The 25,411-nt window shown below is 39.2% G+C and overlaps 1 protein-coding gene across 10 annotated transcripts in view; it reads left to right on the top strand.

Moving 5' to 3' along the window:
• The window catches only part of kaznb (kazrin, periplakin interacting protein b), a 105,950-nt gene that overhangs the window by 6,757 nt on the left and 73,782 nt on the right, over positions 1-25,411 (top strand). For all 10 annotated transcript variants that reach the window (XR_004656392.1, XR_004656393.1, XR_004656395.1 and 7 more), the window contains one exon: positions 15,216-15,373. Coding sequence is in view for 6 of the 10 variants with exons in the window: in XM_034869848.1 (XP_034725739.1) it covers positions 15,216-15,373 (158 nt within the window). In the remaining 4 variants the exon portion in view is untranslated. Of the gene's footprint in view, positions 1-15,215; positions 15,374-25,411 lie in introns of those variants that run through there.

The raw sequence follows: 25,411 nt of genomic DNA, 5'->3' as shown, positions 1-25,411 counted from the left end.
CTCCTCTTTCTCTCAATAGCCCTCTCTTTCTTTCTCTTACACACACACGCACGCACGCAGGCACGCACGCGCGCACACACACACACTCTCTCTCTCTCATAGAAAAGAGGTTATTGCAAAATTTTAAGTGGATGCACATAAGCTGATGACTGTGCGCTCGGTGAACACATCTACCGGATTTAATAGTCACCCATCTCCACCACTTTAAGGCAACTAAATTTGTCACTGCTCGATCTGCTTTGTGCACTACTCAGCTGCCGGGAGTGTTAAAGATATGAAAAGCAGCTTTCACAGGGTGCTAATCCCGCTCATCTTGGCGTCTGTATATTTAAGAGTGTGCATTGGTGGCGTTTTTGTACTTGTGTGAATGTGTGATGTTACTGTAGTAAGTGTGGTGTAAGTTTGAAGGTATATTCAACTTCCTTACCAGTGGAAAAACAGACTTTCTTATCTCAATCAGATGTAGGACAGAAATACAGAACACCCTCAAGCTGCCCCGATGTAGGATGTTCTTAAGGAATTCATACAGCAGCTTTTCCAGTGCGCCGTTCACGTCCCCACGTATTTTTCTGCGTCATTGAACCCTCTGCCTGAGTGTCTGCTGACTCTGCATATCTGCCTCACTGTGCCCAGTATGGCTGGCCTCTTTTTCCCCTCTCTGCCTGCAATAAACCCCTCACTGTTCAGCTGTCTGCCGACATCTGCTAGCTGATTCCCAAAACACCAGTGTTCATCGCCTACAATACAAAGCTGAGCAGACGGAGACAGAACACGAAGGCTGGGACGAGATAACAGTTAACACACAAATTGAATATTTGCAGTGAACTTACTTTCATAGAAAATACATACATACAGTCTAATCTGCAAAACTATCACCCTACTGCAGCTAACATAAGGAACCTAGGCTGGAATTTTTTAAAGCTTTGTTATGCAGCACAGCATGACTATAACTACTCTCCTATTCCATCAGACATCCCACTTCTCATCCCTCACTGCACTACAGCACTGTGATGCAGAAAGCTATCCTGAAGAGAATCGGCCATGCCCTGAGTCTGTATAAATTTGCATCCGTAGTTAGTGCGGGAGCTCCTGTGGTGATGAAATGTAGCCTATTCTCCCGGTTGCTTCTCCTTAACATGCAGGGCACGCTCTTCACAAATGGAAGTGACAGTGCACACTATGTGGACGTCAATGTTACAATGCGAGAACAGGACTTTCAGTTGGATTGACTGCATGTGACCAGAAAATATTAACTACGGTAGCATTTGTTTTTCGTTCAAATGGGCCGTTTGTTTTGCATTAAAAACAGAAAGATAGACACTGCATATTTTTGGTTTCTTAAAGGTTATTATTTCTATAAATAATAGCTAAGAAATGGCAGCACCCGTTTTGCTAAAGTACGTACATATTAGTGATGTTTTGACAGTGAAAAAGCTAATGAGCACAGCTACGTTTGAAACCTACGCACTATAAATCAGATGTGCTTGCAAGTTGAGAAGCTTGACTGTACATTAGGGATGAGCGAGTACAGCATTATCTGTATCTGTATCTGTATCTGTTTACCACATGGATTATCTGTATCCGTATCCGTACTCGGACTGGGCGGGGCCTAATCCGGAAGTGGTCAGATTCAACCCGGAAGTGGGTCTGGTTGTCTTGAAATGGGCGGGGCTTTAACCGGTATGTTATTTTAAGCATGCAATTGGTATGAGTTGATCAGAAATTGTTATATTTATTGCTGATTTGAAAACTATTTACATGACAGCATCAAGCTTCAGATCAATGGTGTTGTCATGGTAACAAACAAACTATATACAGAACATTTTGCAACAATCAATACAACACATCCAGTTGCAATTATGAAGTAAAATGTAATGAACAAGAGTTTTCATACTCAATATAACTTTATTTTTGTAACTTTTTATTTTTTTATGATCAGTGTGATTTTTCTTGTTTTTAGTTCTTTTTTATTTATTTATTTATTTCCACACCAGGTATATGTATGTGTGTGTGTTTGTGTGCTTGTGTGTGTGTGTGTGTAAGAGAGAGAGACACAGAGAGAGAGGGGGGGGGGGGGGGGGGGGGGCAGCTGACAGTAAAAAAAATCTCCGATGGCAGAGACTCAACGGAAGTTGCATTTAAACCAAGCAGCAGCATGTCTGAAACCCACGTTCACCAGAAATCTACTGGTTACTATGTAAGTACTACAAACCGAAGTTAAAAATAAACCTGAAGCTGAAGAAACCCTAAACGTTAACGGAACAGATCCGCAGACCCGATTGACTGACGGGAGCGAGAGAGAGAGAGAGAGACAGAGAGAGAGATAGAGAGAGCGAGAGAGAGCGAGAGAGAGCGAGGCCGAGGGAGCCCATTTCTCCATGTTGTGTGCGTGTGTGTGAGATTGAACCGAGCGTGTTTGTAGGCGGGGGGGCGCTGTGATTATCACAGAACGCTGCGCGGCCAGTTGAGGAGTTGTATTCAATCCGAGCACGGATATTGACTCATATTACTCGTAAAATACTTGTACTCTGCAAAAGTGCTTTATCCGTACCGGATACTCGTTTCAGCCGGATACTTGGATCACCCCTACTGTACATGCTACCCATTTCTACCTCAAAGGGAGGCATACACTTGATGCCAAGAGTTTATTAAGATGTGCAAAGAGTGCACATGTCAGAGTTAAATTTAATTCAAGTTGCTAGATCACAAGGGCATTGAATCAACCTGAGCTTGGCATAAACATCTCTTCATGAGAAAAGGCTAATTAGGAAACACACTGAAGAGACTTCTGTAGGAATGAGTTTACAAGGATGTTATGAAAAGTGTGTGTGTCTGGAGATGAGTTTCTTTAGGTCAATGTGTGTGTACCAACCACCACAGTGCTATCAGGCTCAATGCCTGCTTTGTACTCATGCCCCCTGGTAATACGTCTTAATGCTGGTATAGAGTCACTAATTCTTCAGATATTATGCAACATTAGCTGCTAGTTTTGTTTGGGGATTTGTTGCTGACACCAAACTCACCAAAGCAAACGCACTCAGGTACAATGTCAAACACATAATGCTCTTATAAATATCTCTGGTGAATTCTATGTAAGGCTGCAACACTGTGAGGATGCCTTCAGGAAGGATTCCAAATCACTGGCTTGATTGACGGATCATTCTCACTTCCAAACTCTTAAAGCACTGCAGCACCTGTTGGCACAGCATCACTGCTCCACAGTCCTCACCTTTGCACTTAACGACAAGAATACATTCACAGGATAAAAATATCCTCCACTTAACAACATAAACACACGTTAGGGCAAAATAATGACTTCCTCAATAATGACAGTGAAGCCTCCAAGCTTACTAATTTGACTGTAGTTTTTAAATATTATCCTGACAAAGCCAGTCTACACTGAAAAAATAATCCAGTATTTTGCCAACGGAGTAAGTCTTTACATTTTGGGGTTGAAAAAAAATAAGGTAAACATTTCATGGACAGTTAATATTTAAGTAATTAAGACTAGCGAATATCATCTTGATAAATGAGTGTTTAGTAACTACATCAAATAACTTGGCAAGCTTCATCTGTTTCCAAATCTCCTTTGCATCAATCCTAAAAATATGAAGTTTAGCATAAGTGAATGCTTACTCCTATAATTAATCTACATTGCTATATGATGGCACCACATATTGTGCACAATCAAATATCACATATCAAATACATTTATTAGAGCTTAACTAATAATTATATACAAATTATTTTCTCAGATAATCATTCTCTAAGTTGGTATATATAATGCCAACAAATAATGAAAAATGAGCATCAACATCTTCTTGAAATGTCTTTTTTTTGGCCCGACCAACGGTCAACATCCCAACGATGAATGGAAAATATAGGATGAATGGCACCTAACATAACTGACCTTTCATAGTATAGCTTGCTCCATGGATTTAGTTAGTGCAAAGTTAAAGTCCTTTATCATCTATGTTATATGTTATTGTGTCTACCCTCTGGTATGTGAGGGCAGAGCTGAGATCAGAGACCTTGAACGCAGACTATCTATCAGAGGCAGTCGCTCCCGGTTCACTACCGCATCCAACCAGCAATTACGTCAAGTGGCTTTTGCATCACAACTCTGATGTCATCTTGGTCTGAGCTGTTGTCCACAGACGTGTACTTGGAGAGACATACTGGGCATTAGGTAACAGCGCTCAGCTCTGTCCTCTCCGGCACTGTTTGGAGTGTTTGATGTGAGTGGGAAATGAAAAAAAGCTCATGAAATATGGCGGCAACAGTTTTCTCCCCCCAGTAATGTCTAACTTGCTAATATTTTGAGTTGATGTGCCTTTGAACTTGTAGAGTTGTTTACCTGCGCAGAAATGTGTTAATGAACGATAGTGGCAATACCTGCAACCTGAACTCAGACCTTTTTTTTATTAGGAACCTGCTCAGAAATTAAATTTCGAGCATCAAAGTAGCTGATAATGATAATGGATTCAGAACCGTCATCCTATATCAGAGCAAATTTCCAGTTCAGCTATTTAATCCCCATCTGTCTCATTTGATGTGTATAAATTGTGTGCCGTTGTGCTCTGGTACCAAGATACACAGTGGCTCTGACTCACTTTTATACATCCTGAAAGACAGGTACAGACACTTGCTCAAATACAATCCTAATTTGCTGCAGCCTTGTCACCCGCATCACCGGTGCCGCCTGTAGCACCGGCTCTGGAAAGGCACTCCAGCGTGCAGCATTTGGATTTTGAAATGTCAATTTGAGCTCAAACGGGTCTGCTCTAACAAGCTGTGTTTACCCTGACTAAGACAAGAGGGTCCTTATTTCACCTCCTTATCTCAGCTGATGCAGAGAGATTTTTTTCTCTGCTGTCTGTCAGTTGGACCTTCAAAGTTTCTCCTTAAGCTCCTTTAAAGCTTTGTGGTTGCTGCCGAAAACAACTATTAGCGATGCACCTTTGCTTTCCTTGGTAGAGTTTGTGCTCTGTAGTTCATATTCCTGTGGATAACCAGCTCTCAACATACTGTGACATTGTGTTAAGATATTCGCAGCACAGCTACAAAACACCAGTGATTTGTTTTTAGCTATCTGCTGGTGGTTCAGACTATAGAAGGTTCAAGACTCAGTTTCTCTCCAGCAATAGTCTTGAAAGAACACAATGCAAATGCAAGTTTTTTTCTTTCCCTGCTGCTGTCGCTGTCACTAATGCTATGTTTCTCCATCTACACATATTATCCACAGCTTCTTCAATGTGACATGTTCTACTCAAAGTGATTATGGGAAACTAACTAATGTAGTATTAAATGAGGCAGTTTGCAGCAAAGTACAATAGGTCCACCAATGCCATAACAATTAAAACACAGGGACTCCTGGAGTGCACAGAAAAAAAACTTTTTCCCTTTTACCTACAGTGGATACAACTGTTAAAGGATTTTGCTCATATTCTCCGCATCATTTTCCTGCTCCGGCTGTTAGATAAGACTTTATATGGATGCTGACTTAAAACTTTTAATCCCAAAAATACATTTACATTATTATAACATTTCCTGACCACTGACCTTTTTGTAAAAACAGTTACTTGCCCTTTTTTGCCGATACACACCATTACATCTGCTATGAAGCACCTTATCTGTACATGAATTACCTTTGTGTGAGTGGAGTAATTTTAGTGAGAGCCACAATCCTCTCCGAGTGGTTCATTAGGTGTTCAAGAGATGGCCTCAGGCAGATTATCAAAGGGCCATCTGAGGCTTTTATGTTCAACAGATGGTTCAGCGTCCCCTACCCTAAGATTTGTTTTTCTAAATTCCTTGACTCAAAGTAAGAAAGAGAAACCTGAATTGCTCTACGGGGATCTCTTGTACTTCTCACAAGGTGGCACACAGATCAACGTAATGCAATATGAGGGCACTAAAATCCTGGCCTTCTTTGGACTGGTAAATAACATATTTTAATTACACATCCAAAACAGGTTTTAGAGAGATCAGAATTAGACTAATTATTGTGATGAATTCCATATTTGGAGATACTCATATTTTTATTGCTAAAAGTGCAATTGGTTAATTTGTTCTAGAAATTATAGGTGAATGTGAATGAAACATCAGGTATAATCAGTAACACAATTCTCCTTTTGAATGTGTGATAGTTTAGATTCAGTTCCTGAAGATTAATTATTAATTATAACAACTTTATGACCTTACATAGTGGAGGCGGTGGCAGATGTTATGAAGGGTCTACGTGTCTACCCGTCTTTGTCACCGCTTCACTTGCAGCTGTTCAGGCCATGGTCAGTGAGACAGCTAAGAGAGGTACATTTTCGATTCATGCAGTTGTAGCATGTATCAAAGCTACCAGGTGGTGGCAATGTTGCCGCGGGCAAAATCAAATCCCTCCTGCACTTTCTGCGTTCACGCTGGAGCTTTGAGCTCTGATGCTGCTTGCTCAGAGCTGGTTGACAGAGTGAGATGCAGCTCTCTCCATCCCAATGAGACTTAAAGGGCTTTACCTCAGCTGACTGTTTCTTGAAAGTTAAACTGTATATAGTACATTTGTATGTTGAAAAATAATGTGATAAAACTATTGAGAGTGAAACCTTCAGGATTAATGGGCAAAGTTGAGAAAAGTGTTTGATCTCTTAGCCGGTAGCAAGTATTTTCAGATATGCAAATCACAAATTGCATCATAATATAATGATTTGAAATTCATGTGAGCAGTGGTCTGTGCTGATATTTACTACCCCATATAGTTAGGAAGGGAAAATCACGCTTTCATACTTTTGGCTGTTTTTCACGGTTAGGTTTGTCATCTCAGTTTTGGCTTGGAGACTCCATTACAAACTGGAGTTGAGAGGTTTGAAAGATGTAAGCCTTTGCAAGGAAGTGAAGATCAAACGAAATATGCTATTGAGTTTCATTATGGAAAATGTAGTCAGTGTCCAACCTCAGGACTGCTCTTGAGGCTGAGTAGAGTAATCCCTCAGTGATGTTACAACATTTTGTTGGAAGTGACGGCTGATAATAGATTACTGCTTTCAAGTTTTGATACTCAATGATCACATTCAGGTGTTATTCAAGGTGTCCCAATACTTTTGTTCATATAACAGCCCTTAACATTTTTAAGAAAATTTGACATCTGTTTTTGTTAATTACCAACTAGCTACTGCCTCTGATGGTATAACTGTTTCTACTTAAATGGTCAGTTAGTTGTTCTGGTCTGTTTTGGAGTTAATTAGCATGCTGTTGCATTGTAAGCTCAAAATAAATGACTGTGTTTACATGTTAACAGACTTGAAACAGGAAGGTTAATTGAATCCCGGATTTGGGTGACAAAAACAGTTTTGGAATGTATGAAAAACTGAGTGAGGAAGGTTTTATCTTCTTCTTTCTCTTTCTGCTTTAAATTTGAATTTAGTGTTTCCTGCTGAAACTGCTGTGTAGAGAATCAGCAGGGAGAGCAGAAAACCTTTCCTGCCGTGCACTCCTCATTGTGAAGATGTTTTCCTCTGGGCTGCCCTCAAGATCTTTACTTTCTCACCTTTAACAGCTTTCACGTGAACTGAATAGCAGACAAGAAAAAAAACCTGTTTGGCAAAAGAGGTTAGCTGTAAAGGGCTAAGTAGACATACTCTTCAATATTAGCCAGTGTGAATTACTTCATGGCTTGAAACTGTTACAAACTGTTTTCAGAGATAAATAGCATTTAGCTCTAAGTTTGAGTTCATTATTTAGAATTTTTTGATTTGATTTAATGTCCTCAGGAGAACCTACTGATGTTACATTCATATATTAAAAATATAGAATATACTTTAATATTTGGAATTGTAATATTTAAAAAAGGCATAGTGATAGTTTTATACACTGCACATCAAACTTAAAGTGAATATGTTTAATTAGAATTGTGGAACCATTGTGAACATATTATATATTTAATATTATAAGAACACTCATTATGTTTTACGAATTGTTGACATGCATCTTAATAAACTAAACTCTAGTGTTTTCAAATTGCAGTTGCAAATAAGACAAGAAGTTCCCCTATACAACATCTGGATGCATGCAGCATGTACAGAAACATGGCTTGTATGTCTTTACAGAATTGAAACCTGAATAGAGGTAACTTCTATACAGATAATCATTCATGTATCCTGCCGACTCATGCAGAGACCATGTACAATTGGAGTATTTCAGAATAACTGTTGATTAACTTATCAACTGAATTTCCATGTATATTGTTTTAGCAATGCAAATGTCTGTCTGTCTGTCTGTCTATTGGTCAGTCCAAGCTTAAATATAATATACATATAGAACAACTGTTTGATGGATCGCTTAGAAGATCTATACTGAGTACTAACATTGATGGTTCACAAAAGATGAATCCTAGTGACTTTGGTGATCCATTGGTTTATATTTGTGGTTCAAAGTGCAACTTTTCAACAACTGTTGGATAGATAACATGATATCTGTTGCAGACATCCATGTCCTCCTCATTAGCTCAAAATGTTAATTGCCCAGTATTTAGTAAGTTTGTGACTAAATATCTGCAAAACTAGTGACCTACCCATCATCCCCAGCTGTACCTTGTGTTAAGTGCTAATTAGCAAATGTTAATATGATACAATTGTTATTTTAGATGCTCAACATAGTAAACATCTTAACTGCTAGACATCTGTGTTTTAGCATAGTTTTCCATAAGCACATTATAGCTGTACCTACAGTAATTGCAGCTTCACTAACCTGCTAGCATAGCCATTAACTATTACTTTCTAATTTTATTAGAGACAATCGGCAAGCGTACTATCGTCAATTGAACAGTTGACTCTTGACAGAACCATAGTAAAGGAAATGCAATGAAAAGGAAATGACATAAATCTGTGTACTGCTTGCTTACACGCAGTAAAGCAGGGTTTGAACTATGCACAACAGGTGTGTGGGATGTTTCTCTTTGGACCTGGCTGAATGGAGTGTCTGGCTGAAGATCTGAGCAGCTCAGATACAATTTAGAATTTAAACAAGCCAAAACATAGCTTCTGCGAGGTGTGGGAACTCTGGAAAAGAGACTGAAACAGTGTCGCGAGGGATCCTCTCACTTGCTGTGGAAAGAGAAGAGATGCCTGACAATCTGCCTCAGCTTTTTTTTTTTTTTAGAATCCATTTTAAGATCTTATTGTTTGTTTTTAAATCTGTTAATGGGCTGGTACCATCATATTTATGTGATATGCTGATTTTGCACATTCCAGTCAGAGCACATAGGTCCACTGACCAGTTGCTTTTAGACTGTCCAAGATCCAGACTGAAAACAAGAGGGGACAGAACTTTTTCAGTAGCAGGTCCTAAGCTCTGGAACTCTCTTCCTCTCACCATTAGAGCAGCTACCTCTATTGAGAGCTTTAGATCACTTTTAAAAACACATTTTTTTGCACTGGCTTTTAACATAAGCTGAGCTGTGACATTGCATTTTTGTTATTGATTTAAGTATAGTTTTTATCCGTTGTTTATTTTTATTGTTTTTGGCACATTCTGTTTTAGAAGGCTTTTTTCGGGTATTTACAATGCTTTTTATCTGATGCTGTTCTCTGTATCTGTACAGCCCTTTGGGGCAGTAGTGACTGTTTGTAAATGTGCTATTTAAATAAACTTTGACCATGATCTTAACCTAAGCTCCTGTCTGGCTGATTGTTTTTGGCAGATTCTCTGATTTCTCAGAGCTTTGGTTCTGGGGGAAAGAAACGGAAAGAAACCCATAACCCATGTAGTTTGCTTTCCACAGAAGTCAATCTCTCTAAATCCACTGTCACAATTATGCACTCCATGTTCACATATTCCCAGCTTTGCCCATGAAGTCAGACAAAGCTCTGCACACACAAAAACTCCCATCTGCTCTGCATCAGAAATTAGTGGACACTAGCCAGAGGGAAAGGATCAAATGTGTTTTAAACTGTGGAGTGAAATGTGAAGTATCTGCTGTGTGTGGGCCAGACATAAAGATAAAAAAAAAAGATTTGAGATGCTGTAACATGCTTGCAATGCACAGTAGAGTAGTATTCCTTTGGTGTAAGGTGAACAATTTATCTGGAAAATTGCAACATGCAGACCATCAGCGGGTGAATTGGACCCTGCTGCAGATAGTAATTCAGAGCCATGAAGAAAACAGCAAAATTACAGGCTTGTGTTGATGCTGTCAGATACAGAGGGCTTCAGCTCTTTCTATGCAAGGCAAACTGTGCAAAGCTATAATTGATCTGTCCAAATCCCTACGTTTGAATAACCTGCACTTAGCTTTACAGAGGCATGTTTTCAAAAGCTTCAAAATGAACATTCGCTGTGGTGTTATACCCCTGATTTAGGTTCAATGCAGGCTTTGTCCCTCAACAAGATTGTGTTGTGTATTTATTTGGCATCGGTGTAATTGAAATGTCGGCACTCTCTCTCTCTTTTGGGATTGCCTCATATTCTCACAGACTCCCCCATCATTTTCATCCGCCTCCGTGTATTTTGTAAAGTTCTTGGAGCTTCCTAAGATGTCTTGGCAGAGGCTTGTTGGCCAATGTGACTCTGTGGCTTTGGTCCCCAAAGCGAGCAGAAGCAACAGAGTCATTTTAATATTTTCATCACGATTCTTGATGGGACGGCTGGCTGAGCACATTTGAATACATTCATTTTACTGTACTGCACATCTGCATAAAAAAACTCTCCGTTGTTCATATTTTGTGCGATTTCGTAAATTCACAACAATGGCATATAGATACTGGAACGGGTATTTTCCCAGAGGAGGAATTGGATTTTATGAGAGAGCTGTTTTTTTTCTTTTCACATGCACATTATTCTCCTTTCACCAGGTTGTACAGCCTGATAAAGCCCCAACATGCCTCATTAGAGTTCATTGTTGATGTTGTTTTGCTCTTGTGGGAGGCACCAAAAATTGTGTTGAATTGTCCACATCTCACAGTCACAGAAACACTGAGCCACCTGTGTGTGGGAGGGTGGATCACAAAACACAATGTCCCTCTGATTTAAATGAGTGTACATTTAATATCAGAAATAAAGATGTGAAGAAATACAAACCTTATGGGTGAGATCTTTCACATCATGAGAAAATGCTCCAGAATAAAGGATTTATTCATGAAAATAAAACGGACTCAACAAGTATACATTAATCTCTGTCAATTCATCTTGGAATACACTCTGATTTTTTTTTTTTTTTTAATAGTAAATTAACTTGAATTTTAATGCATGTAGAGACAAGGTGAGTAAACTTTACACACAATCCCATTTATGTCTGTAGAAAAGGAACAAGACATTTATAAAACATTTAAATAATAAAATGTTTAGGAAAACATAAATACAAAACTTTGATGGGATAAAATCAATTTAAATTTGTATTGGCGCCGGTTTGATTTAGCTTGTATTTTTGGGTTGCTGGCAGATTTATACTTTGTTATATTGACAATATGATAAGTCAGACTTGTCGCTGAGGGGTAAGGACAGATTAAAAGGTTCCAAACAAAGACACAAATGAATGTTTAGATAGTTGGCAAACATTAACCAAACTGAACCTGGAATAATGGAGATAGCTATTTCTCACTAATCTATGATTTTCTCTCATCAAAATTCCTCTCCTGACATGCAATTAAAATGTTCCAGGTCACAAATGGTCAGCTTCACCCAGCTGTTGGTGTATCTGATCAGCAATGTGAAAACATGGTTTGACATTTCCTCATTTACTGTACCTATTCTCAGCAGAGGATCTTTATGCTGGTGCCTGGTCTGGTTTGCTCCAACCAGAAGAATATTAAATGTGCAGGCGGTGTCGAAGAGGTGTAGATGTAGCAGCCTGGAGTTTTAGCATTTGTTGTAATTTCCCGTTTGAGAAGCAATCATTTATTACAAATGGTATCAAAAAATTGAGCATCACGTGGTGTTTCTGTCACACATCTCTGGGGCTTTACGGCTTTGGCCAGGAGCTGTGGCATTTTGATTGAGATATGGTATGTTGACACATGGTAGGCCTAGTCAATGTAACTTTGCTTTCATGAAAAGCCACCTGCCTTCTCCGTCATGTATCACAGCGTGTGACAGAATGCACTCAAAAAACATTGAAAGTGGAGCAAAGAGGAGAAGAAGGTGTGTCTGTTATCACTTTGACAGGATGTCATTTCTTAGCAACAACATGCCATTACCTGACACGTTTGGCTGTCTTTGGGGCAGAGAGGTACATCTTGTAAATATTGAATGTGAAATTAGAATCCTATCCTCGACCTCTATAGTGAACATTTTATTTCCCCCTTCCACCCACCCGGACCTGATTTGATGTATGCTGTGCTGCCTGCAGGGCCGTATGTGCTCATAAACATGCCTGTTTTTGCATGCTCCTGCAGTTCAAGAGAAGTACTGTAAGGTTTGGCCATAAATCTTTGATGATTCTGCTGAAAAGCCGACCTTGACTGTCGTCATTGAGTCACACATTGCCTAAGCCTCAATTTACACCGGATGTGTAACTGGTGCGGATTGGCTCCGCTGCGTGTTGGCCCCGTGAGCATGCGTTACTTTGAAAGAAGCATTCATGATGCTAACAAGAGACTTTTGTAATGTCAACACAGTAAAAATAGATCTATTTAACAAAGTTCGTTCACTGCTGGTTACAAGCTAGCAATCAAAAACAACAAAGGGTGTTACTTAAATGGCATTTTGAGCTAACGTTAGCAATCAAACAATCATAGATAGCTACAATGTTTCTGAAGTGATTCCATTTTCTGTTTGGTTTTTATTGTTATTGCTACTGTTTGTAATGAGAAACGTTTATTGTTTTGTAGATTTCAACAAATTTCAATATGACATGTTATGCTGTAAAGTGTTGTAAACCCATTAGCCGTTTAAGTTTAATAACCAAGGTTAACTAGCATGTTAGTTAGCAGTAATTAGCCTGTGTCTATGTTATCTCCTAACGTGCTGTATACCTACGCTCTCCATCTCTGCTGATTGGGAATGATTGAGATTTCTCTTGGCACAGCTACCAGAAGACTTACAACTTTCACACAGGCTGCCCACGTCACATCTTTGTTGTCAAGCTCAGTTGGAGGCTAGGTGTAACGCTCGGCCATCGCCGGAAAAGGGCTTCTATTTTCCTTCACTGGTCTACATCCAGAACAACGGGATCTGTTGGTTCATTTCTTTAACTGTTAATGAATTTACATCGGGGAGTTACAACACCCACCAGGTCCGGATTTGTTGTGGAACACCAGTGTCATGACTGACAGCTGAAGACTCGAGGACCCATGAGATCTTGCAAATTCATGTAGAATAGAACCACAAAAACAACAACAGTTTGTGTCTATCCAGAGGAATAGAGGGGAAACAACTCTGTGCTATGTTTTCAAGGGGAGGTTTAAGGGAAGCACAATATATTTTATTTTGTAAATTAACTGGATTTTTTATTTTGTTTCTGTGCTTGACTTCCTTTCCCGCACTGAAAGGAGACAGAAAGTTATCTACCGTGTACTGAAATGCGGCAACAAAAGAAGCTCTGAGTATCTGCTCCGGAAGGCTGCAGATCGCCGGAACTGGGACAGAGTCGGAACGCAGCTGTTCCGCAGTCTGTGGAAAAACACGCATTGACTTTAATGGAAACCTATTGACTCCGCTGCCGTTCCGGAGCGGATCCGCAGCTGTTACTCATCCGATGGGAATTGGGGTCAGATGCTCTGTCACTCTTGCCCCAAATTGACCCCTTAGGTGTCTATTTGTGCCCTGACTTCCTAAAAAACATGCTATCCCTGTAGTGACTAACACAGTTGGTCAATTCATTTGGTTGAATCAACAATGGTTTTGATCAATTTGATTGCTTGATTTGATTAATTTGTTAATTTATTACAAAAACCTGACAATATTTGTTAGTTTTGGTAGGAGCATTTTCTGCTTTTTATATCATACATTGAATATATTTGGTTTCTTGATGGTTGGTCAAAGAAAAGAAAGAATTTGAAGACCTCATCTGTCTCTATTTTCTTTCATTGCATAAGCTAAACAATAAAAATAACCTTAACATACAATTCAGCCTTTGGTTTCCCCTTCAGTAGTTATAACGTTGGAAAAATCATTTTAACCCACAAGCTGTATAATGTATACTGAAATATTCAAATTCAAGTTTTTCATGAATGCACCGCTGGAAATATGCTGCATCTCTCATGCATAATTTTATACACATCTCTTCAAAGTTCAACCTGCCATGATGTTTTTGCATACTAATAAGTGTCTCACAGTTGGACTCAATCATTTATACATTACCACAAGGTGAAAGGGAGTGTTTTAATTAATATCTTTGTCTCTGATATCATTTAAATAACTCTCATTTTGGTGGCAATGTTGTTTTATCATGTAAATGCATGCAGCTATATTTGTCACACTTATTCTATTTAAACAGGGCACTTCTGTAAAAGTGATCATGCTCTTACTAAGTTTACATGTTCAATCAATTTATCAACTACAAACTTGAAAGTGTTGTTCTCAACTAGAAGATAAAAGTCTGTGTTTGGCTTCATGCGTTGAGTTGAGTAATTTCTGTAGCAGGCAGCTGCATTTTTTTTAATTGAAAGAATAATCAAACGAATTACAGATTATGTAAATACCTGTAAACTGTAGCATGAGCTGTGATACTCATGTTATGTTAGTTACTATATATGTTTTCCACGTCTCCTGGGCTGCTCTGACAAAATGCTCTTCTAACACCCTGTTGGCTTGTTTTGAGGCTCACTTCAGTGGAAACGTTGAAGTATTGATCAGACATTTCTATTTTTCCACCCACATTGCCCTCTGAGCAAACGCTGGGCCATCTCTAAAAAAGAAAGATATTTCTAAGTCTCACATTGCCTATGACTGAACAAACCCAACAGAATATAAATTATTACTGGGACTCTCTATAAAATAATAAAGATTATACAATGAGTTGAGTTTCTGTGACTTAGTAATGGATTTAGCCTAATGATGCCCCTCTTGTCCAAACGAGGGATTTTTCTGAAGAGGAGAACAATGGAGGATGGACGAATTGTCTCAGATCACATGAGTCTGATCCAAAAAATCCCGCTAGAGAAAGAGAGAGAGAGGAAGCAAACTTAGGAGCTCCTCCATGGAAGAACACAGATATAGTCCTGATTGCTTATGTTTCTGTGTCTTGTATGCGTTTTCATGTGGTTTTACAACTCTCCTTGCCTCTTTTGCAGCGGTCCAATCTCTCAACAGCCTGAATGACCAGATTGCTCAGTTCATGGTGACCAGACCATGTAGCCTGGCTCACGAGGACAAGGCCTTCATGCCGGGAGAGAGGGACACCTTGAAGAAGTCCATGACTCTGATGAGACATCTACTCGTGGATGCCCAGGTACAGCCTCAGTCTTCTCACAGTCAAAGGTTACTCAGTGCATGCTAGTCCCTCTGATTAAGATACAGGTTTTAGTGCAAGTTGTTTACTAGAAGGTTTACAAAAGCAAAACCTGCTGCCTGGCTCAGTGTGGTCTTCTGTAGTCTTGCTTTCCAGACCATCCACACTAGAGTGCGGATCGGGCCGGATTTTTCTGTCCAAACCCGGCCCGCGTCCGACAGAGCAGTAACCGAACCCGACCCGAGCCCGACAGGCATTAAGATATTTCTGTCCGAGCCCGACCCGAGCCCGACACAGTTAAAATCGCATTTGTTTCTCATACTAATGACACATGTACGTTTGTTTGTGTGGAAAGCTCGCTTTTATTAAGCAAGTGTAGGAAGGCATTGGGAAATGTCAACAGATGAGCGCATCAATGCACACGGGGCAACAAGCGCCATTACCTACATAATAAGCTGTTTTAAATTCAAAATGTTCAATGCCTTATCGCGCTGATGTGACCGATTCCGACCCGAACCCGAGCATCCTTTCTAAAAATCTGTCCGAACCCGGCCCGACCCGTCGGGTACCGTCGGGTCCCGTCGGGTCCCGTCGGGTCCCGTCGGGCTCGGGTCGGGTATCCATCCTCTAATCCACACGCTGCGGAGGAGGGTCTGGCCAGTCCACATAGCACCCTGGGATGGGAGAAAAACGTACTCTGGTTTATTGACATTTTTTAAACCAATCACAATTGTGTTGGGCAGAGCTAAGATCTGCACAGAGCCCCTGCAAAATAGCCTCGGAAAGGAACTTTTTTTGGCGGAACATGTATGTTCAAAAGTTGCTGAGAAAACTCAGATTAGACAGATAGTCTAGCCAGCTGTCTCAATGTACCCTTTAAAAAATGTCTAAATCTGAAATATGGGTTTCTTTTTACCAAATTACCACAAAAAATGGATTGGATTCCTCACAACGCTCTTTGCAAATGCAATTCATCACTTTCGTTTCTGAACAATCTCATCTGTAAGTTCCTCTGATCTTAACTATTAGTCAAAATAATTCATAATTTTTGCTTTTTTAACTCAAATATTAGGTACAATTCTATATAAATGAGGGTTATTGACCATGAATTCCAAAAAGTACTATACTAGCACTAGTATTAGTAAGAAGGTGTTGTTGAAAACTAAAAAGAAAAAGGTCTGAAAAGGGACAAAAAAGTCAAATCTTTGTCTGTTTTTAACCCAGGAGGACAAGGGTAAACCATATACCTCATAAATCCACCACAGTTTATTCCAACACAACAAAACCTAAGGAAACAAACATCTGTCAAAAGACATGCATCCAGCGGAATTTCCTGCTGCACCGCAACAATCACGGAAGTGAAACGTCAATGATATAGACTAGGTCTGCTAAGGCTCAATAGGAATTGGTTGGTTAATGCTTTTTGGGTATAGGTTTACAAAGTGAAAAAGCCCAAGGTCCTCCGCAAAGGGACTTCCCATCACTAACAGAAAACACTGTTCACAAACAGCTCCAAACAGCTCAATTGTAAAAAATAAATAAAATAAAAAATAAGAAAAACAATTGTAATTTAACTAAAACGAAATTTTAACAACTTTCACAATCAAATCTTTAGACCTTCATCTTTGGAGAAATCAGAGTAAATATTAGTGTGTGTTGGATTCTTTTCCAGACTATTGAGACAAAGCCAGTACATTTAAATACCAATATTAAACAACCATTCCTATTTTGTTAATGTTAATTAATTTGGTCAAAATGTTTTCGGGGCTTAAGGGGGACATCAGTATTTTTAAAATCTATGGCCCCTAATTTATCAACAACAACAAAGTTTTAAAAGTCCCAATCAGGTGGTCACTGTAGTTTACAATGACCCATTATGCCTTTCCCTCTGTCATTTTGCGTTTCCCACGGCACGTCAGTGTGAAGTCTGCTGAAGGTCAAATCCAGTTTGTTCATCCGTGAACTGAGATGAAACATTTGCTCAAAGCACTGTCCACAGTCCAACACTGTGAAAACACTGGCATCTTCAACTATGTTAATGAAAACTGATTATTCAACTTTTTTCCCCTTTTAATCCTCATATCCAGGGAAGGGAAATGCGTTACTGACAGAGATACAAATTAATTTTAGTCTTAAGGGTAAAGCAAATTATGTGAGCTTTCACATATTTTTCTTAAAAAAAAAGAAGTAATAAGAATTAGAAATCTTTTCTTCTTTCTTCTCTGATTCTGATGATAATTCATCCTCATAGTTTTGCTTCCATTTGTCCTTTTATTTATATCCCTTCAACATTTTGATGAATGTCAGATTTATCTTGACATAGTGATGCATGTGCGTCATCCATTAGCACCACTGCTGAGGTGCATGATGGATACGAAGCCTCCCGCCGTCATTCTCCTGGAGATATTTTCTCTGACGTGGTGTCATTGATTAAAGGGAAGGTAATTCAGCAAAAGGCCAAGTTGTTGTATGCAAGCTGGAGTGAAAGATTGTTAGCCCGCAGTCAGTTTTTTTCTGTTAGTCAGGAACATAGCATTGGGAGGTGATGGATGATTGGGAACCTCAGCCACGGCTGGAGTGCCGATCATCTCCCCAAGAAGTTGTACTTAGGGAAAAAGTTTGCCTCTAGTTCAATGTTAAGTGAAGCGCTCAGACACGTCGGCATGAAAGATTTCTCTGCTTGCTGGCCTTGTTTGTGTCAGACGGGCCACCCACAACCTTTACATGTTCTGAAGTTTCTTTCTTCGAAGCCGTGCATGATGGAGGCAACCGTCAGCTGGGGGCTTGTTGCTCTGAACTGTCAGGACGAAATGAATCAGCAGGGGATGCTGACATGTGACTGACAGTTGCTACGACGATATGTTTGTTTACTCTGGGGCCACAGCCAAGCTAAAAAGAGAGATACTGTGTCCCAACCTGGAGTCTGTGGGTCCTCCATATGAGAAACACTGTTTGTAGTAGATGGAAACAGCGTGCATGGGAGCAACAGACTTCAACACGAGACCAGATCGTAAATGAAAGATACAATAAAAACTCAGAGACCATGAGTTTGGGACACAGAGTTCCCTGTATTGTAGCATACTTCCTTGGTTTGGGGTTTTGCTCTTATGGTTTGGTTGCATAAAATACAATGAAATATGATGCAGTAGCCCCTCAGGCATTCTGTATTCCTTTCAAAAATCAATTCTTATGTTAATCAACTCTTTTCATTTAATGTTGTCTCTGATGAGTCAACACACATGTAGGCACGATTCACTCTTTCTCCTCTTTTGTGTCTTTAGATTTAGATTTCTGATAATTTTCCAAACTTTCTGCACATTCAATGCATATTTCACACATCTGTGTTTTATGTGTTTTATTTTTCAGAACAATAAAAGAAATAATTGCTTTAAAAAAGTGATGGGGCCAAAAACATGCTGCAGCGTCCCAAGTGTAAATGACACCAATGATGAGGTTAACTTAAAGTAACTCTTTTTTTAAAGATTATTTTTGGGGCATTTTTAGGCCTTTACTGACAGGACAGCTGAAGACATGAAAGGGGAGAGGAGGGGAGTAAACCTCTTTATATGGGCGCCTGCTCTACCAACTGACAGATCCGGTTATCCAACTTAAAGTAACTCTAGTTACTTGTAAATGTTGAAAGCGAAACCTAATTAGAGATGAATGGTTTGAAAGGTTTCATATTTAATGTGAACTGTTTTTGATACTGGATTCAGATGCAAGACTTCAACACTAGTCTCCGTACTTAATTCACCTTATCTGAGTAGCAAGTTTGAGCTTTGAGTTTCCTTATCATCACTCAGGCTACAACAGACGGACAACATAATTGTGGCCATATTATGCATCAGATTTCTTTGTTCTCCGAGTCTCAGAGGTCAAAGTCAAGTGTGATCTTATCCCACATGGAGGAGCTTGCCTAGTCCAAGGGTTTTGCTTTCATGGAGAGTGATTCTGCTTTCAGATGTAAATGTGAAAGTAGTCTATCCCTCCTTCTCTTGTTCTCTTTTTTTAACGTCTGGTCTCCCATTTCAAAGTGCTTGCTATTCTCTGTGGTTCAAGCTCTGATGTTCAGTATTTAGTGTTGCCAGTGGTGTGGTGAGACTTTAACAGCTGGTCTGAGAGAACCCTCCAAGGCTGTCAGTCAAGAAACCTTGTTTTTTCTATATTATGTGTATCTTTTGAAGAGAAAAAAAATCTAACACCAAATGGTTCAGTTTGTGGAAATCAGGGTAAAAACATCATCTGATGAATTCAGCATTTAAATTTTAAGTCCACGGCCACTAAAAGGCAGAAAATTAATTTCGAGGGGATTTGAATAGTTTCTATTTGAATGCCGTCCCAGAATTGATTGCCTCATTTGTCATTTGCACAGATGAATTATTTATGTCCCTGTTGCTGTGCTGATGTGAATAATCAAATGCATTTCAGAGGGTGTGGAAGTTGTGAAATGATGAAGTGGAACGTTGCACTGCATTAACTACTTTGGTTGACGAGTCAGCTGGGCTGATCTGATGATGGTGTGAAAAGGGAGACGTTTCTCACCTTAATTCTCTAAAAATTTAGAGATCTGATCCCTTCTCTCAGGGTGAGAAGAGACTTTGACTTAGTTAAACATCTCAACAACTATTGCATGGATTGACATTTGGTCAGATATCAACTACACCTATGGATAAATAACTAATAACTTTGGTGGTGACTTTTCATCTAGTGCCACCAGCAGGTCATCTACTAGATGGATGTCTTCAACATTTGGTGCAGAAACTCATGGTCCCCAACCTTTAGTGACCCCAAATGGATTTATTAAACTGAACTGGATATTGGACTCCAGAATGACGCCCATTCACTTGAATGGAAATTTTCCACAGAGTGCATAAACTGAAAACGTTTCCCACTTCATGGATTGCGTCTGCATTGTGCAGAGTACTACAAATACTTCTGGTCCTCCTCACTCCCGCGTTTCTAGGCTCTGGGAAAGTTTTACAAATATAAAACCTTCATGATTTAAAAATCCTTATATAATTAGTTATAATTGACTGAATCGTAATACTACTAATAAGTGAATAATTGTTCACGGTGTCCATTAAATTTTTCACATCTATTTGTCAGCGATCTATGGGGAAAATGATTGTTATACCAGTAGCCTACTGTGATTTGCCACTGGGGAAAATTGCAGTGCAATGCTGAGTGGCGGCGTCATGTCATGTTATCATGCTAAACTAAGATGGTGAACACAGTAAACATTATACCTGCTACATATTACCATGCTAATGTTGTCATTTTGAGCATGTTAGCATGCTGGCGTTAGCATTTAGTTGACGCCTCACTAGCAAGGCTGTAGAAGTCTTGTTAAAATCTAAATAAACTTTAATAACCATTGTTTACTTCCATTTCCAGAGTTTAATCAAGTGAAAAGTGTTTATTTCTATTAACACAGTACACTCTGCAATACAATGCACATTTCAACTGACAGGTTATCTTCTTCTCCTTTGCTGCCTCACAGTCTCAGAGAGGCATAATCTTTACATAGTGGGGTTCAAATGAAAGCTCAGCAACGTAAAGAAATGAAACTGAAGAGTTACATATGAGCCAGAAATCATAGCTGAATGTGCCAGAGCACTAAACTGCCAGTTTATTTTCATTTCAGTTTCAAAGCTGGCAGATCTACCTTAATTCATTATTGACCACAGAACAATGAAAGGAGCAATATCAGCCTGAGCCCAAAGTAAAATAGATTTGGAGACTAGATAAATGATCCAGTGAGATTTGGGTTGTCTTGCACTTGTTAGTGAGAAAATGGATCAGCTCAGATCGGGTGCATAATGAATAAATGATATTTAAACTATTTGATGCACAGAGAGACGGAGAAAAGAAACAGAGAAAGATACATAATCAGGGACAAAAAGGACAAAGGTGGTCCAGGGATTGCAGCAAAAATGTAACCCAATCCTGAAATTATGTTATCATTTATGAGATCCTTTACATGTCTGGCTTTCTTTGTTTGATAAGTATGTTTGAAAAAAAAGAAACCTCATTTTTCATATCATGTCTCATTTCAAGATGTGTTTTACCCTATTGTATGGAAATCAGTGCACTGCAAATCCTTTGCATGTATTTGTATTTATTATATGTATTTGTCACAGCCCTTGTTTTGCAGTGTGAGCTGAAGTGGTCTGGACTTCAAAGAGCTGGGATTGCTTCTTTTTTTTAAACTACTGCGGTTTTAGCTGGTAGTTGTCTCTCACCAATTTCCACATATGTACCCACTCCAAGGGAACAAAAAAGATTAATGAGTATGCATTAAAATGACCGTATTGGAGCTGAATGCAGATAAGATTTAAAATAACAAAAAAAACGTCTGTCACAGTTGATGATTAGGCACACCTGAGTGCAGGGATAAAATGACGGTAGATTTATATTTTCTGATATGACAGATGCGATTTATTCCAAATGCCATGAGGCAGACTTGTTCATCTCTGCGTTCTTCCCAGATCGGTCGGGGCACACATGTTTCTATGGAAACCCAGAGCACTGTCACAAAGCTGATCCGGATCACTACACGCATCTTTCTGCTGATCAAAGGTGTTCACCTCAATTTCAGAGGAGTTTGGGTGGTTAAAAATGCCTCTCTCCCTGCCAATCTCCGCTTGAGTGACATACTGTTTGTGCTCATTGCAGCCCTTCTGTTATGGGGTTGTTTGTTTCTGGCTGATGTGGATAAGTGTCTGGGATTGGCTTGGGTCGGCGCAGAGGCAGCTTTGCTTCCTCCTGTGACTTTCTCTGGCCACCGCTGAAAGTTCCTTCAGAGATTTTCACACAGATATGTGTGCCCACCTTCCACTTAATTTTGTTTTGACATATTCAGAGAGAATAAAAACTGATATATTAGTCAATACTTTAGCATTCAGGCAAGGGTGTGCATTTTTGCGGTGCTGAATTTCAGGCTGAATTTTCTGCAGAGACGATAAGAGTGTGGAATTAAAGATGGGATACTTGTTATCAAAGCCACCGAGTTCCCTGTTGACCTTAGACAAGATTTAAATGCTCCCTGCCGCCACAGCTTGTGGAGGTGGTGCAGGAAATATAAATGATTATCCTTTCATCAGATTCTCTGCCAGAAGCAATGGCTCTGAGGAGTCAGGCCAGGCAGGCATCTGGCCCAGAGCTGCTTCACACACCTTTATTAACAAACTCACACTTTTAGGTTTTTTTTATCTGATCGTTGCGCCTTTATTTGGCCAATGATAACTTCACTGTTTTGTAGCTCATTTCGTTTCAGGATTACATGTTGTGCTTCTAACTTTTAAACATCCTAATGTGATGCACCTTTGTGCAGGTAGCAGGGTTTGTAGTTGTGATTAAGTTAGTTAAGTGTTCAAGTGTTTGTTCTACAGAATGAGATTCACATTCTTCGTTGTTAAAAAAGAAATGTAAAACTAAAAATCCCAAAACAACTAATGATGTAATGCAGAACTAATGTTTGTAGATGATTTTTAGTTGGAACCTGAAATTTGAAACATTATATGTATAAATATATATAAACATAAATAAACAAAAAAATAAAAAAGTTAACAACATAGGATTTTAAGAGTAAATATAACACTATATGATGTGTTTAGATATAGTCTTTCTTTACTTTTTATTATAGTATCTTGCTCTGGAAGTTTTACTTAAAATCCCATCATTTAGCTAATGGAGCTTGCCCCTTCTGATAGTAATTGTGTGTTTGTAATCTTGTAATCTGGTAATGTAATCTGGAGTCATGAAAATAAACAGAGGCGCCAGCTGGTTGTAATCCCACCATGCAAGTCCAGGTGTTACAGACCACCAGACCTCACCACTGGTGTTCAAAAATGCCCCTTTACCCATCATTACAGTGTCTTATGGGTCCAGACACAGTGATTCACTGCTCTGCTGCCCTGTGAAGAGTACGCCGCCAAGTGGTCATTATACAAACACACTGTTCTCCCACAGATTAAGTCCAACTGCTAAAATTCATGAAACATGCTCTGAGCTTTATTATTAATTATTCAACGCCTTTTCTTAATTGTTCTTAATTGTACAGTAAAGAGTAAATGTGAGAGCCAGTGTAGAAATGTAAGTTCATTCAGGTGGTACTCAATAAATCCAGTGCTACAGCAGTCAAAAGGTAAAGCCGTAGAGACCCTACAGTAAATAAAGTATAAATGCAGATTTAGATGATTAAATCTGTGGGGATTCACCCTCTGTCTCTCATATTTAGTTAGTTTAAATGTGTTTATTTTGTGCTTAGGATGCATGATGCTGGATATATATGTATAAACATATCGTGCTTCACTTGGCCCTAATCCACACGGTCCCCACTCAATTTACCAATTTACCATATATTTCATTTATTAAAACTTCACTACCTCATCTCATCGTTTCCTGGAAACAAGATGACATGCTAAAGGAATAAAAGGGCCACAAATATTAAAACGGAAGAATTTGCCAATCAAGCATGGCAAAGTGTAAATGCAGGAAATAGGATCAGAAATGTCCAACACAAGTGCTTGTAATGGGAAAAAAACTAATTTCAGTATGTTTCTATAAGCCTATTATTAAAAATGGAAGCAGTCGGTTTGATTGTGCTGTTTACGTCTTCTTGTGTAATGAATCATGCTCTTAATGTGCTATTCTGTTCTTTCCCAGCCTGGTTAGTATTCATGATTACAATTGCTCTCCTCAACTCCTACTCTGAATCCTCTCACGCTTTCCTATGGTTTTTCAGTATAAATTTGTTAGCATGTGATGCTGGCTTGTTGCAGTGCTTTGCTCGGCTTGGATGCTCTACTTATTGCAGTTTGACTGCTTCAGTGAGAACGTGTTTCCAGGGATCTCAGTTGAAAAGCCTACCAGCATGCATAATCATGCATCGCTGTTGCGAGATTACTGAATCTTGACATTTTTTTTCACAACTCCCTGGAGAGCAATTCTCCTCTGTCATGAATCTTTGTGATTTTCCTTGGGTAAGCAGATGGTATTTTAATGAACTCCACGGAAGACATTTTAATGTGACACTTGTCCTTTTGCAACCCTGACATAAACTGCCAAGCAGGTGCTTTTAAGGAGAGCTATAATTGTTTTTATTTGGAGGCATGGTGAGGCTCAACATTTCTGTTGAGCATTGTAAATCACCTACAGAGTCACATTCAAGGTCTAAATTCACTCAACAATAATAATGAATGATGTATGATCTATATGTATTTTGAGCTTCCAAAACAGTACTTAATGTACTGTGTAAGTCATTAGAAGTTACACACATTTTATCTTTTCAATTTTTTCAGTTTGGACATTCACATTTTTATTACAATATTTCTTTTTAGGTTTTCAAAAACTTTCCCAGGTCCCCGCAAAATTAGACTCAGCAGGTTTCCAGTTTGTCAGTTCTGCTTTCTGCAGCAGGGACCATTGCAGTTTTTGGTACTTTGCCAGGTGATGGCTATATGTTTGTCCGTCTCTCCGCAGCCAGATTTTGTCACTGTGATAAGAGAAAAGAAAAGCTTAAAAATCATCACACTGAGAAGCTGGAACCAGTACTTTTGTCATTGTTATTGAGTATCAAAATATCACATAACATATAAATGACATATACATTTTCTGACGATAAATTCATTGTTGCAGTTCAAGATCATGGCATACTTTCAACCCTGTCCTGTAAAATGACCTGCTAAACATCAGCTTGTTAGCATTGTCATTGTGCTGTTGTTTAGCTCATTAAGCTCCAGCTCTGTGCCTGAGTGCATCCTTACAGAGCTGCTTGAATGACCGTGGTCTTGTTAGCAGGCAGGCAGAGTGGGAGGGGTCGTTACATCAACACAATGAGGAGACACTTTATACACCCACCATCCACGCCTTCAGTCAGTGCTGTACAAAAAGGTGACACTTGTACTGGAACAAACATAATCCAGGCAGCGGTTACATTTCTTTCATAACGTCTATGGCAAAACAGTTCCGTAGTTTAGTTAGGTAAGTATAGGAGAAAGTAACATTTTAGTGGAACAGAAAATTTATAGATGTTAA

This window comes from Etheostoma cragini, chromosome 4 (assembly GCF_013103735.1).
Source record: "Etheostoma cragini isolate CJK2018 chromosome 4, CSU_Ecrag_1.0, whole genome shotgun sequence".
Lineage (NCBI taxonomy): Eukaryota > Metazoa > Chordata > Actinopteri > Perciformes > Percidae > Etheostoma > Etheostoma cragini.
The sequence above is the reverse complement of the archived record's forward strand: the minus strand, read 5'-3'. Positions and strand labels throughout refer to the sequence as shown.